Source organism: Tribolium madens, unplaced genomic scaffold, assembly GCF_015345945.1.
Source record: "Tribolium madens isolate multiple individuals breed KSU strain unplaced genomic scaffold, Tmad_KSU_1.1 Scaffold_19;HRSCAF=116;Tcas5.2_LG9, whole genome shotgun sequence".
Classification (NCBI taxonomy): Eukaryota; Metazoa; Arthropoda; class Insecta; order Coleoptera; family Tenebrionidae; genus Tribolium; species Tribolium madens.
This window is the reverse complement of record NW_025400983.1, coordinates 7,058,679-7,074,265: the sequence shown is the minus strand read 5'-3', so window position 1 is coordinate 7,074,265 and position 15,587 is coordinate 7,058,679. Positions and strand designations below refer to the sequence as shown.

Below are 15,587 nucleotides of genomic sequence, written 5' to 3'. Positions count from 1 at the left end.
TTTTTTTTCATTTTGATGAAGATTAGGCAATATTCAGAAACAATATGTGCAACTGTTCCTTTAATTCTTTTGCAATCGGTCCGAGAAAACGGTTCGATGGATCGATTTAAAAATCAGCAGGGCTATGGGGAATACATTGAGCTGTAAAACACCTAAAAACATTAGTCTTCCCATTAATATTAGTGAATATGAGGTAGATTAACTAAAACAAGACAAAAAGTAACTTTTTTCTCTTTTCTTTAAATCAATGTTGAGTTTGAAAAAAAAAATTTTTCAAAAAATTATAAAAGGATCTTGTAAGACATTTACCCCAGTTTTTAACACTACCCTTATATTCTTTCTGTGGTCATTGGTTGCTGAGATATCGATGATCAAACACAAAAGAATCCTTTTTCATTTAAAGTCAGATATCTCAGCGACAAAGTGATGTAAAGAGAATATGAAAAAAGCGTTATTAAAGGTGAACGAACATGGTATCCGGCCTATACATTGACTTAACTAAAAAAAATTCCCGACATGTGGACCAAAAACAAAAACAAGAAAATTGCTATTACTTAGTTTGCGTGATAACCCTAGCACAGAAAAAAAAATTGACAAAAGATCTCAAAACTAGAAACTCAAAACTTCCAAATAGTTTTTTTAAATCTAGATACAATAATTTTTAGATAAATTACAGTCTTTAAAAAATCACCAAAAAATTTAGGAAAATTTTTTGTTCCTTTAATTTTTTGGAGTGGTGTATGTTAGAAATGTAATCTTGTATAACAGTTTGTTTGTTTTCAAGGCCGGACTGTAAGCCCCAGTGCGTGGAGGGATGCAACTGCCCCGAGGGCGAAGCCCTAGACGACGATGGGGAATGTGTGCCAATTGGGGAGTGCAAATGCCACTACGACGGCCTCCAATTTCACGCTGGCTACAAGGAAGTCAGGCCTGCCAGCAAAGGACCCGAGCTTTGTACTTGCATAAATGCTATGTGGAGCTGCCGACTTGCAACCCCCGAAGAACAGAAAAAATTTCCCAAAGCGACAGACCTAAAATCTCTTTGTAGTTCCTCCCAAAACATGGAATTTACAACTTGCGAACCTCCAGAGCCGATTACTTGTAAAAATATGCACAGTCCGGACTTCTACACGGCTTCAGTGTGTCATCCAGGGTGTAAATGTAAAGATGATTATGTGTTAGACACAACGACGAAGAAGTGTGTCAAGCCGTCGGAATGTCCGTGTCATCATGGGGGAAAAAGTTACAAGGAGGATGAAATAGTCAAAAACGACTGCAATACTTGGTAAGCCGTTTTTATTAATTTGTGAAAGAGTGAAGTGACATTCTGGGTGTTTTAGTAAATGCCAAAACGGGAAGTGGGAGTGTACAGACCGGCCCTGTGCTGGCGAATGCAGCGCCTGGGGGGACTCACATTTTCAGACTTTCGATGGAAAACACTACGATTTTCAAGGGCAGTGCGATTATGTGATGAGTAAGGGGGTTATTGGCAGCGATTCATATGAAATTTCGATACAGGCAAGTGACAAATTTCATCAAACTACCAAAAAACTCAAAATACATATTTCTTGGTGGAGTCTCACAAAATCTCATTTTGTAAATTTTGAAAATACTTAGAGATATTTTATACAGGGTGTCCCAACGAGTGAGTTGTAAAAGTCCATTAGTGACCTTTAAATGATGAAATTTAAAAAAAAATTGTCTAAGACATTGATAGATCCTAAAATTATTTTCAACCATACAGCATGTCCCAAAAATAAGTTACGATACAAACTTGTGTTTTTTTAAAATGAAACACCGTATGTTTCTTTGCATTTTTGGATGTAGCCTTTTAAATCAATCTTTTTACGCTAAACTTTCATTAGTCGTTTTCGCTTAGTTTTAGAAATAAGACGTTTTTTTACGAAACCATGCACTTTTTAAAAATCTATTACACAAAAACTAAGATAACTAGAACAAATTTTTTCTTACTTCTGCAAAGAAGAAAGTACAGAACTTAAAGCTGTAGCAATTTTTTAGTGTTTTGCATTTGTCCGTTGATTTGTCCAGAGATTGAAAAAGTCGTTATAAATACTGAAATGCGAATTATTTTATTGTAAAAATAAAGAATAATGGATTCAGTTTAACACAAATGTAATTATTAAGTGATATTTCTTCCATCTCTTCTGCAACTGTGCAATTTTTGGCTACGGTAATTAATACTAGTAATTATTTTTTTAATGTTTAACGTTAAATATCTTTTTAGTTATTGATTATAAACACCTAAAAGTAAATAATTTGAGAAAGACAATTTAATAATCTTTTAAATGCACAAACAATAAATAAGGTGTTCCATTTGAATTTTTTAAGTTATTGAAATTTTAACAAATTTTTTTATCTTTGCAAATGCAACACACTAAAAAAATCTTACAACCTTATAGCTTGTACGTTCTTCTTTACGGTTGTAAAAAAATCTAGATGGCTTAGTTTTTGTGTAATGAATTTTTAAAAAAAGCATGTTTTCGTCAAAAAACCGTCTAATTTTTAAAACTAAGCAAAATTGACCAATAAAATTTTAGCTTAAAAACATTGTCATAAAAATCTACATGCAAAAACGCTAAGAAAACATACGGTGTTTCATTTAAAAAAATACAAGTTTGTATTGTAACTTATTTTTGAGACACGCTGTATAGTTGAAAATAATTTTAGGCGGTGTACTAGATTAGTCCTATATAATTTTTTCTTAATTTTACCGTTTAAAGGTCACTAATGGACTTTTTCAACTCGCAGGGACACCCTGAATAAAATCATCTTTGGATTTCTACTGTTTTTTCGTCATAAAATTTGTTGTAATTTTCTTTGAAATTAATTATTTAGAACGTTCCTTGTGGCTCCCTCGGCACCAGTTGCTCCAAATCGGTCACAATCCGGGTGAAATCAGGTGAAGACCAGGACGTCCTCACTCTAACCCGTGACAAGACCTTACCCGATTTCGCCTCCATGAAACACCTAACAGTCCGCGAGAAAGGCCTCTTCGTCATAATCGAAGCCCCAGATTTAGGACTTACAGTCAAATGGGACAAAGGGACACGAGTATACGTCAAAARTGACCCTCGCTGGAAAGACAGAGTGAGGGGCTTGTGTGGCAATTACAACGACAACGACGCTGACGACTTCCAAACACCTTCAGGAGGTTTRACTGAAGCGTCAGCAAAGATTTTCGGGGATTCGTGGAAACTCCAGTCTTACTGCCCTGAAGCTTTGGAAATTMYAGTATGTTAGAAAAATTTTTATTGGCTAAATAAATTTGTGGTTTGGTTTAGAACACTTGTGAGGATCGACCAGACCGAAAAGTGTGGGCTTTGAAACAATGCGGGGTTTTAAAATCGCCCCTTTTTGCCCCCTGTCACTCCGAAGTCCCAGTTGATATATTTTTGGAAAAGTGCGTTTTTGATTCATGTGCGTGTGACCAAGGGGGTGATTGTGAGTGTTTATGTACGGCATTGGCAGCTTACGCCCAAGAATGTAACACTCATGGAGTTCCAATCAAGTGGAGATCACAAAAATTGTGTCGTAAGAATTATCACAAACTCAATTACAACACCACCAATCAAATTTTCAGCAATGCAATGTGACACACGCTGCTCCAATTATAACCCCTGTGTCTCAACGTGCCCCACTGAAACCTGCAATAATCTCCTAACCCAATCCCAATTGGGTAAAAATTGTAAAGAGGAGACTTGTGTCGAGGGTTGTGAGCCCAAACCTTGCCCTCCTGATCACATTTATCTCAATTCATCGATGTTTGAATGCGTTCCTCGAAATGTTTGCAAACCTCTTTGTTTGGAAATAGACGGAGTGACCTATTTTGAAGGAGATTTAGTCGAAGGGGATGAATGTTATAGTTGTTTTTGCTCCCGAGGACAGAAAGTGTGCAAGGGGCAGCCTTGTTCGACTACACCATTACCAACAACGCACCAGTTGGAGCAAAATATGAAATGTGAGTCTGGATGGAGCCAATGGATAAATCAGGATAAAGTCAAGCCGACTAAAACAGGACTAAGGAAGAAACAAACTGATTACGAACCTCTTCCAACACTCCTACTTTTGGTAGGTTTTGTTTTGTCCACTAGGTACGAAATTGTGTTGATTTGACCCGTTTTAGAATAATTTGCAAGGTGGTAAGTGTAGTCAAGACAAAATGGTTGGTATTGAATGTAGAACTGTCAAAACTCATCTTTCTCCTAAACAAACCGGTCTTGATGTTGAATGTAGTCTTGAAAAAGGCCTAATTTGTAAATCTTTATCTAAGGGAAAATTATGTCAAGATTTCGAAATCCGTATCCTCTGTCAATGCGGTAAATACTCGACTATTGGCCAAAAGAAAATCAAACAATTTTTAATGATTTTAGACGAGGCAACCACAACTATTGTTACACCTTGTGATCCGGTGAAACCCCATAAAGAACACCCAACCAATTGCCATATTTTCTACCATTGTGAGGATGGTCCCAATGGTCCTAAATATGTGGAAAAGACATGTGGGCCTAGCATGTATTATAATCCTGTAACGATGATTTGTGATTGGCCTTACGCTGTTGAGGAGATCAAACCGGAGTGTAAACAACCGGAAACTGTGGTTACGGAAGTGGAACCGGAAGCAGAAGTAGAAACTCCGGAACATAACAGACACCAGATTGAGTCGATGCAACTGCTACCGTCAATTKCCGTTAAAAGTRAGTGAAAATTTTTGATTCGAATTCTTAAATTTAAATTGAATTTAATGGATCACAAGACAAATTGTAAAAATTTCAAACGAACCTCAAATCAAAAATAAATTGCAATTGCTTGAAATTGAGTTTGATTTTTATATTTTTTGTTTAAAATGGAAATTATAAATTGCAGAGTAAAAATTATAATAATTTTCGAACATTTTAGTACATACCTATTTATAAAATCTTGGTTTCTGCCCGTAATACGATAATTTTAATAACATCAAAGCTTATCTGGTTAGAAAAATTAATAATTCTTGATTTTACACTTTTTTTACACACTTTGAGACGTTACAAATTTTGAAATCTTCAACTATAAACTTAGAAAATTATAATTTGAAAAACTAAGAAGGAGAAATATATAAATCTTGGAATCCCAAAACTTATGGATCTTAGAAATTTTATTCCCGAAACTTAGAATTTAACTTCTCTATAAATAGTTAATGATTTTTAAAGTGTTGAAACACCAGTGAAATACGACTTCTCAAGATTTTAAAACGTTGATTTTTCAAAAAGATTCAAATTTTAAGATCTTAAAATTTAGTTTCGAGTCTTGAACTAATGTAAATTTGAAACCTTGAAAGTGTAGAGTGCCAAAAAACACAAAATATTCGTTTACCTCCAATTATGCTTTCCAATATACAAATCTTGGAATCCCAAAACCTATGTATCTTAGAAATTTTATTCCAAAATCTTAGAATTTAACTTCTCTACAGATAGTTCATGATTTTCAAAGTTGTTGAAACAACAGTGAAATACGACTTCTCAAACGTTGATTTTTCAAAAAAAATCAAATTTTAAAATCCTAAAATTTAGTTTCAAGTCTTGAACTAATGTAAATTTGAAACCTTGAAARTGTAGAAAGCCAAAAAAACACAAAATATTCGTTTACCTCCAATTATGCCTTTCCAGAATGTCCCCTTGACAGTCAAGAACACGAATGTGCCATACAATGTGACCATCTGTGTCTTTACTACTCTCACATAATAAAAACAAGCGGAAAATGCGAAAACGGCGAAAAATGTGAACCTGGATGTGTAAGAACTGACAAAAATGTAACATGCCCTCCGGGCATGTTTTGGTCAAATGAGGACACTTGTGTGGCTTTGGAGGATTGTTTATGTCGATCAAATGACGGAAAACCGGTCAAAGTACAATTTTTATTTTTACAGTATCGAATTTATCACAATTGTTACAGCCTGGAACTGTCTACAGAGAGTCCGATTGTCGCGTATGTCAATGTATCAACAATTACTACACTTGCGACGAATCAGAATGTAAAGAAGAGGAGCAAGACAAAGACTTGCTAGAATCACAAGTTACAGATTATAAAGGMAAGGAAGTTAAAATAACAACTGGTGTAACTGTTCTACCTCTGGTGCCAAGCACAGTAACACCACCCGAAAAATGCGACGAGGACCACTTCATTGATTTAATCCAAGGCGATCAACCCCTTCCAAATGTTATATTCAACGCTAGTAGTGTCCTAAGCTCGGCTTTTAAACCCGAATTTGCCAAATTTAATAGCAAAGTGGGGACTAAAAGTGGCGGAAGCTGGGTCCCAGAATACTCAAACAATTTGCAATATTTGGAAATTAATTTGGGGCAGCAAGAACCGGTCTATGGGGTCAAAATAAAAGGAAGTCCACTGTATGATGAGTACGTTACAAGTTACAAAATGACGTATAGTCCCGACTCGAGTGGGAGTTTTTTCCCGGTTTTGAACAAAGATCGATTACCTCAGGTAAAAATTAGAAATATTTTAGTTAAGTAAGTTTGATTTCTTTTTTAGATATTCAGAGGCTCGATTGATGCTACCACTCCAGTTCAGGAATTGTTCGATATACCATTTGAAGCCCAAATTGTGAGAATTCATCCTGAAACGTGGCACATAGGAATAGCCCTAAGGGTTGAATTGATTGGGTGTGGGGAGCCTTTAACTACTACTGTTCTCTACGAGTTCATCACGGTACTAATTAATTGTGGTTTAGTTGGTTTTTATTGAAAAAATATTTAGATTCATGCTGCAACTTCTCCCAAACCCCAAATGTGTGACGATCCCATGGGATTAGATAACGAGATGATGTCACATCGTCAAGTTTCCGTAAGCTCAGAATTAGATAACAATCACACTAAATCAAATCTTAAGATAAATGGTGATGATGTATGGCAACCTTTAACCAACTCGATGACGGAATTTGTTCAAGTAATGTTACAAAAAAGTTTTGTCAAAAGATTAAATTTTGTTTCCAGTTGGATTTCTTGGAACCACGGAATGTGACAGGTGTTGAGACGAAAGGAGGTCCTAATGGTTGGGTGACAGCTTACACTGTTCAATATTCACAAGACAATAAAGCTTGGAACCCAATTTTGGATAAGAAGACGATGAAAGAGAAAATATTCCTGGGGAATTATGATTCTAACACTCCACAAATCAACAATTTTGAATTACCAATTAATGCAAGATACGTTAAAATAGTCCCGAAGAAGTGGAACGAGAATATACAGATGAGGGTTGAGATGCATGGTTGTTTTGAACCCTATCGTAAGTTTTGGACCCAAATCCAAAATCCTGTTTACAAACTTAAAATTGGCAGCCCCCCTCCCAGAAGAACCCTCGACCGTCATCCCCCCGACTTGCAACCACTGCCCTGGGGTGACCACCGAACCTCTCGAACTCCACGCTTGTCGATGCAAACCAGAAAAATGGTGGGATGGCGAAAACTGCGTCTCGAAAACAGAATGTCCTTGCATCATCGGCCACATTTCTTATCCGGTAGGAACTTCATACAAAAAGGAGGATTGTTCGGAATGTCTCTGCAAGATTGGCGGTGTGCCCCACTGTACCCCCAAACAATGCGAAACTTGCGAAAAGGGACTCCGAAGTACGGTCACTTCGACTTGCAAATGCACTTGTCAACCATGCCCTGACGGTACGGTTTTGTGCCCCACAAGCAGCGTTTGCATTAACGCGACTTTGTGGTGCAACGGGGTGCAAGATTGTCCCGATGATGAAGTTGGCTGTCCAACAACTATCACCGAGATTCTAAGAACGACAACGGCAAAACCCACTACTGTGGTTACTCAAAGTCAATATTTGACAATTTTTCTTAATAAAAAAAATTAATAAAAACCGTTGCAGAACCTGTAGTTAAATGTCCAGTACTTGAGTGTCCCACAGGGTTCAAAAGACACGTCAAAAGGCCGACTAAAGGTCGCAAGTACCAATCATCAATGTTTTCGAATTATCATCAAAATTTTCAAAAAACATCCTATAAAAGTCATGCCGGAGTCAAGAGTGGAGTCAAGACGACTTATCGGAAAACACCCCTTAAAAAACCAATTCGGCCACAAAACCAAAACAATTGTACCGAATACGTGTGTGTTTCAGCAAAGCCGGCCCCCAAATACATGCATTCGAAAAAAGAATGCCCTCCTGCGATATGCCCAGAAGGCTATATCCCATTTTTCGGAAATGAAGATTTTGTTATGAATCAATGCCCCGAATACACATGTGAGCTAGCACCGAAACCGGACGCCGTTTGTAACGTTACAGGCCGCACTTTTAACACTTTTGACAACACTGAGTACAAGTATGATGTTTGTAACCATATCCTGGCTCGAGATTTGGAAAATGACGAGTGGGAAGTGACTCGTAAAGAACGAATCCTTGTTTTTTCTTCTGTAATAATATTTATGGGTTTTAGTTCGAAAAAATTGTGTTGAAAAGTGTTGGAGGGACCTCATTATCCAACACCAAGATCATTTATTCGTGCTACATCCTAATCTCACAGCTGAATACGACGGTTTTTCGTATACTGTCGAACAGACGAAAAAAATCGGCTCTAACACAAAATCATTTGCTTTGTCTCGTCTCGGCAATACTATTCTTTTTGTGTCAAATAAGTACGGCTTTTGGGTCATTTGGGATAAAGAAGGGAATGTCAAATTGGGGGTTACGAGAAAATTGGTCGATAAAGTTGATGGTCTTTGTGGTTATTTCAATGAGGATTCCTCTGATGATAAGAAAAAACCTGATGGTAGTTTATCCCGGACCACTGTCGATTTTGGGGATAGTTGGGCACATGTTGATCAATTCCAAAGTTGCGAGCCTCAAACTTGCCCTCTCCACCTCCAAAAGAAGGCTTGGGAGATTTGTCAAGTCAAGTAAGTGTTGATTGTAATCGTTACTTAAAAGTGCAATTTTCTCCTTAGGGAACTAGTGTTAGAACCTTGCACTCGCGTTGTCGATAAAGACTCCTTCATTTCCCGCTGCGTTGAAACCACCTGTGACTGTCTCCAAGCCTCAGGAAGCAACAACACAGCTTCAGAGCAATGTCGATGCCACTCTCTTGAAAATTTCGTCGTTGAATGTTTGACCAGAAATCCAAACCTTGATATATCCGACTGGAGGACTCTTCTGGATTGTCGTACGCAATATTCCTTTTTTTATTTTCTACAAATTATTATTATTGTTTCAGCGGCGACTTGTGAAGCCCCTCTGGTTTACCACGACTGTTACCAACGCAAATGCGAGCCGACTTGTGAATCCCTGTCAAATCCCGAATTGGCATGCCCAAAACTGCCCAGTGTGTGCTTCCCTGGTTGTTATTGCCCTTCAGGGATGGTCAAAAAGGGGGATACTTGCATCAGTCCCTCCAATTGCAGAGATTGCGAATGTAATGTCCTCCCACACCTCCAATACGTTACTTACGATGAAAGAAATTTCACCATCAATGCGAATTGTGTCTATGTGATGTCACGGGATGTCGCTGGTGATAGTGACAATCACAAGTTTCAAGTTTTGATCACTAATGCTCCTTGCAAGAATAATGAGGAAAAGACGTGTGTTGGCAAAGTCACGATTTTGTACCAAGGACACAAAATCCACATTCTCAACGATATGATACGAAATAAATTGAAATTGATCGTCGATGGTGAAAAAATTGATGACTTCAGTGAAATCACTTGGGGTCAAATCAGGGAAACTTCAAGTAAACATTTCAAGATTCATTTGGTCGAAGTTCAAATCGAAGTATCAGTCTATTATCCGTCTCTGGGGGTGTCAGTCAAAGCCCCCTCCACCAAATATGGAGGCAAACTCGAAGGTTTGTGTGGTGATTGTGACCACAACCCTCTTGATGATTTTAAAACCCCTTCTGGAGCCATAACTAATGACACAAATGACTTTGCCCTAAGCTGGCTCTACGATAAACTCCCGGGAGGACAATCAAGAGAAATGTGTCAAAACAAACCGGACGATTGCCCTCCATTGCCCAAAGAGCAAGATCCTTGTAACATCATTCTGGACTATAAGACTTTCGGGCAATGTTTACGTGTTTTGGACCCGAGTCTTTTCCTCGAATGGTGCCAAAAAGACACTTGTGACAACCACCCCGAACTCGCTTGTAGTGCCATCGAAGCCTACGCTCGGGATTGTGCAAGTGCTGGTTTTTGTATTGACTGGAGGACCGACATTTGTCCCAAAACGTGCCCTTCGGATAAAATTTACAACCCTTGTGGGAGTAAATGTCCGAAAACCTGCGAAAGTGTGAAGGAGAAAGAAAAAGGGTGCTCGAGTTTACCAGTTGAAGGCTGTTTCTGTCCCGAAGGATTGGTACTTTTTCCCCTTATCAGTGATAAATATCCGAAAATTTGATTGTAGGTCCTGAGGAATGACACATGTGTGGAGGAGAAAGATTGTGAAGTTTGTGATGATGAAGGCCACCATCCGGGCGACACTTGGAAGAAGGATAAATGTACAAGTTGTACCTGTGAAGGTACTTCGATCAAGTGTGAGAAGGAGCATTGCTCCAGTGATAAAATTTGTGAGCAAGGGTTCCAAGTTGTGAAAATTTCGGGGAAAGAGGATGAGTGTTGTGATAAATACGCATGTGGTAAGTAATTCCGCATCCAATTATTATTTATTTTACTCGTAGTATTCAAAAAAAAATGCGTCGGTGTTTTCAAAATAAAGTCTGTTTGCCTGTTTTAACCCATTTGATCGCACGAAACTTTTTTTCAAAATTTTATTTTAGTTTTCAAGTTTTTATAATCATTTGTGTCTATGAAACATTAAAAAATTATTCACTGAAATTGTTTTCTAAAATTTTTAAATTTTTTATTGTTCGACAAAATGTAAACCAAATGTAATTCACTGGTTGAGTACACAAATAACACAAAACAAGAACACACTTCCAATGTAAAGGAAAAAGAATACATGTGCTAACAATTTTTGAAAAAAAGATATTAATTTGCACATGTTTCTACTTTATCACGTATTCACGAATAAGAAACCAATTTGCAGCTTTACTTACTCGTAAATGTGCGGTGGGACGAAATGGGTTAATTGCAATAAAAGTAAGCCCGATTTTCAAAGCAAAAGTCGCTGTCATTAAAAGAAAATCCAGTCAATAAAAATATAAATTTATTTCAACGTAGGATATGTTAATATGTAAATAAGAGAATTTTTACACTAATTTAGTGGTAATAAGTAGAATCTAATCAAACTAAATAATACAGAGTGATTAAAAAAAAACGGTAGGCGCTGTATAATTGTTATTTATGGCCCGATTTCAAAAATTAAAAAAGTAAATTAAAGTAATGGCGTTTAATATAGCATAAGCTAACAATTTTAGAATCTTTCTAAATATCATAGTATGTTTTGGGCTATATTCAACTTCCTAATTTTAAATAGGGACCAAATTTTATTTTACATACAAATTTTAAAAAATTACGTTAACAATAACATTATTAAAAGTAAACAAAATAAATAAACAATTATAAAATAAATAATCATACTAAATTAGATGTTTTTCAGCTTTGTTATAAGTAATTATTATTGTCATTTACTATTAAAAATTTGAAAAAATATTGGCACTATTTTCTTTTATTTGCTGCAACAATGGCATTGTCTTATTTAACACCATGCAACTAGATCTCATTAACTTCTGTTTTTTTTAAATTATGATATTTATATAATAACAAAAATTTAATAATAATTAGAAAGTTGAACATACACCAAAATGCACCATGTCAGCTTATACTTTATTAAAAGCTATTTAATTTAGTTTTTTAATTTTTGAATTCGGGCCATAAAGAAAAACTCTACACCGCCTGCCGTTTTTTTAAATCACCCTGTATAAATTTTGGAAAAGCAAAAATAAGAACAAATGTCACATACGAGTAAATTTGGATTTTTTATTTTTCTGCCACAAATTCAAATTTGTTCCAGTGCCAGAACCCACTTCCGGCCCCACCTGTGAGCCCCCTCAGGTCATTTCCTGCGGCCTGGGTCAAGTAATGAAACTCTCAACAAAACCAAACGGTTGTCAACAATTCATCTGCGAATGCAAACCAGTCGAAGAGTGCGAACCGATAAACCAAGCGATTGAATTCCCCCTTGACGATGGTTACGTCAGAACAATCGACCATAGTGGTTGTTGCCCCGAACTAAAAATAATTTGCAAGAAAGACACTTGTCCTAAACCGAAAGAATGTCCCCAATATCACACTCTCAAGAATGAAACCGGCAAGTGTTGTCCTTTATACACTTGCGAACCCCCGAAAAATAAATGCATCTTCGATTACGAATTCACTGCGGATGAAAAAGGGGGCGAAAGGCCGCGAACTGCGATCGAGAAACAGAAAGTTTTGAAAAATGCTAACGAGACTTGGGAGGACGGACCCTGTCGTAGTTGCAAATGTTTGCAGACAAGTATTGGAAATTATCAACCGAGTTGTACCCAAACTGATTGCTCGGCTATTGAAATATCGCAGGATTACCTCGATTATGAGCTAGAACCGGAGTTTATCTACGACCAGTGTTGCCCAAATATCAAACGAGTGGCGTGCAAACATGGGGAAAAAGTGTACAAAGTTGGCGAAAAGTGGACTCTTGAGGACGATTTTTGCACGGTTTATGAGTGTGTGAATGGCACTTCAGGGGTTCAGAAGGAGACACAAATCAAAAATTGCGATACCGATTGCGAGTTAGGGTTCGAATATGTCCCGGCAACGCCGCAATCGAAGCAATGTTGCGGTTCTTGTAAGCCGTTTGCGTGCGTTGTTGAAGGGGAAGTACACAAAATTGGGACTGAGTGGAACTCGAGCGATTTCTGCACGAAATTTTCGTGCCTCAATACCAATGGCTCGGTATGAAAATTCACATGTCTCAGTGAGACAAATCAAATGCACTAAAAAAATTCAAAAAGTCTACACACTTTGAACTAAATGATTTTGGCGAATAAACAAAAACTGTTTCTTTACTTAAAACAAACAAAGAGTACCTGCGTACTAATTAAAGCAAATAAAGAGTTTTTTTGTTCTGAAAATGACCACTTACCATTAAGCAAAGAAGATCTAGAAGTTTAAGGCACTAGCCAAGGGCAAATCTTTTTCAAATCAAATCACTTTCCATTCAGATTCCGACTTGTTCACTTTGTTCTAGGTTTCTGAACAAAAAAACTCTTTATTTGCTTTAATTAGTACGCAGGTACTATTTGTTTGTTTTAATAAAAAAAAACAGTTTTTGGTTATTCTAATTAGAACGAAGAAGGTGCAATTGACTATTTTTAAGCAAAAGAAGTCTTAAAACAAATACTTAAAAAAAAATGCAATTTTAAATAAGATTAACATACATTTCTCCTATATGGCGTAATGCTTGATTAGCAAATCTTAACTTCAAAAAATCACATCATGAAAACCACTCGGTAACTCTTTTAAAAATTTGGATTTCAACTAATAAAGAGATGCTCTATACGATGGTGATGATGAAAAAAAAAACTTACGCGTAGGGTTTTTCTTAGATTATTTCGATTTACTTCAAACTTCTTCGACCACTGTTCAAAAAAAAGTTCGCAAATACTAAATTTCAAATTACATATCATTCTAAATGGCGCAAGTTCATCCCTATAAAATGGTCTTTATTTGAAGGAAATCGGCCAAATAGTTATTGAGTAATGATTTTTTGAAATTAAAGTATTTTAAATTCATTTAAATTAGAAAAAAATCTAGTTCAAAGTGTGTAGACTTTTTGAATTTTTTTTAGTGCATTTGATTTGTCTCACTGAGATAAACAAAATGATATATAATTTGTCAAGTTGTCACGACATTACTTTTTTTTGTCACCCTGTGTTTTTTTTTTCATTATTAACTTTTTTGTAGATTCAAGTACAGTCAACCAAAGTTACATGTCCGGAGTTACCCAACGATTATGTTGATAATTTTGTTGTCGAAACAATTCCGGTGAAGGATGAGTGTTGCAAGAAACACAAAACGACGGCTTGTAAAGTCGAGGGGAAGGTCTATAATGTAGGAGAAACTTGGCCGTCGCCTGATGGTGATAAGTGCAAAAAAATAACATGTGTTAGGAATAAGAAAGGGGAAATTATGAAGCAGGAGTCGGTGGAGACGTGCAAAACCAATTGCTCGAAGGTGATGAAAAAATTAAATTATTAAAGATTTAATTATGATTTCATGACGTGTATTTTTTAATTTTTAATAGGGTTGGGAATATAAAGAGTCTGAATCTTCCTGTTGCGGTGAATGTGTCCGTGTTGCTTGTGTGGTTGACGAAAAATTGAAAAAACCGGGCGAAAATTGGACTTCCCCCGATAATTGTACGACTTACATTTGCGAGCAATTCGGCGATGAATTTATCGTTTCAAGTCAACAAGAATCGTGTCCATCGCTTGAAGACTGTCCCAAGGAAAATATTTACGTCAAGGGTTGTTGTAAACATTGTAACATTACATCAGGATCTCAGCGTAAGTGTTTCTTAGCACAGCCAACAGGTTAGGAATTTTTAGAAATTCCAATTTCAAAATGTGGAAATCAAACCCTAAAATGGAAATTATATTAAAAAATCCAACTCCCATTTTATCTCAAAATTTTTAAACTTGAAGTTTCTACGTTTAGACTCAAAATTTCTCTGTATAAGTTTCTTGTAATTTTGATTTTGAGTTAAAATTTTTCGAATAAAAATTCTGACTTTCAAGCCTGGAATTCCAGTAATCTAATCTCTGAATTTTGACCACAAATTCCAACTAAATTTAGGAATCAGATCTACTTCAGAAAATTAGATAAAATAAAAAAATCTGACTTTCAAACTCGAAATATCTCAATACACTAGTTCTTAAACTCAAATTTTCAATCTTTACACTAAAGAAAATTAATTAAAATTTGGACTTCCCCGTATTCAATTTTTCCGACTTTTTACTTGAACGTTGTAATTCACGATTCTGACCGTAGAGAACAAAATTTTTACTTCTAAATCCGAACTAGAATTTAAAAATTCCGCATTTTGACTTTCAGACTGCGAATAATGCTTTTAAGCTCATAAATTCGACTTTTTTAGAGCAATGCAGCGCTGAGGCAATTCCACTCAACAAAACTATTTCGTTGATAAGCGCTCACAGAACCGACCACGGAAAATGCGTAAACAAGAAACACATTCACAAATTCACCGAATGTGTGGGAAGTTGCCACTCTGCCACCTTTTTCGACACAAGTTTGTTTCCATTAATTCATGTTTAGTCAATAATTGATAATTTGCAGAGAAAGGTTCACACGAAAGCGTCTGTTCTTGTTGTCAAGCGACTGATTATAAATCAATTGAAGTGGAGTTAGAATGTGAAGATGGGTACACTTGGAAGAAAAAAGTAGCAGTACCATCAGAATGTGGTTGTGAGGGTTGTGCCGCTGCACAGAAATCCGTAAAACATAAGAAAACTTCGTTTGTTAAATCGTAATTGGCTTTATTGAAATGATTTATTTTTGTACGTTTTTTCACTTATTTTAATAAAATGCAATGAAGGAGTTGTTGTTTTTGATTTG

General features: G+C 36.3%; 1 protein-coding gene across 1 annotated transcript in view; it reads left to right on the top strand.

The window, feature by feature from the left end:
• Positions 1 to 15,569, top strand: part of LOC123012768 (hemocytin) — a 24,901-nt gene extending 9,332 nt beyond the window's left edge. The window contains exons 13-35 of the mRNA XM_044410892.1: positions 785 to 1,285; positions 1,341 to 1,518; positions 2,857 to 3,252; positions 3,303 to 3,552; positions 3,602 to 4,089; positions 4,145 to 4,337; positions 4,392 to 4,715; positions 5,664 to 5,902; positions 5,950 to 6,495; positions 6,544 to 6,720; positions 6,769 to 6,957; positions 7,005 to 7,296; positions 7,349 to 7,840; positions 7,894 to 8,406; positions 8,459 to 8,918; positions 8,967 to 9,181; positions 9,233 to 10,368; positions 10,417 to 10,648; positions 11,986 to 12,905; positions 13,917 to 14,186; positions 14,257 to 14,518; positions 15,109 to 15,261; positions 15,309 to 15,569. Of these exons, the coding sequence (XP_044266827.1) occupies positions 785 to 1,285; positions 1,341 to 1,518; positions 2,857 to 3,252; positions 3,303 to 3,552; positions 3,602 to 4,089; positions 4,145 to 4,337; positions 4,392 to 4,715; positions 5,664 to 5,902; positions 5,950 to 6,495; positions 6,544 to 6,720; positions 6,769 to 6,957; positions 7,005 to 7,296; positions 7,349 to 7,840; positions 7,894 to 8,406; positions 8,459 to 8,918; positions 8,967 to 9,181; positions 9,233 to 10,368; positions 10,417 to 10,648; positions 11,986 to 12,905; positions 13,917 to 14,186; positions 14,257 to 14,518; positions 15,109 to 15,261; positions 15,309 to 15,502 (8,620 nt within the window). The 3' untranslated portion in view covers positions 15,503 to 15,569. The remainder of the gene's footprint in view (positions 1 to 784; positions 1,286 to 1,340; positions 1,519 to 2,856; positions 3,253 to 3,302; positions 3,553 to 3,601; positions 4,090 to 4,144; positions 4,338 to 4,391; positions 4,716 to 5,663; positions 5,903 to 5,949; positions 6,496 to 6,543; positions 6,721 to 6,768; positions 6,958 to 7,004; positions 7,297 to 7,348; positions 7,841 to 7,893; positions 8,407 to 8,458; positions 8,919 to 8,966; positions 9,182 to 9,232; positions 10,369 to 10,416; positions 10,649 to 11,985; positions 12,906 to 13,916; positions 14,187 to 14,256; positions 14,519 to 15,108; positions 15,262 to 15,308) is intronic.
• The last annotated feature ends 18 nt before the right edge of the window (positions 15,570 to 15,587 follow it).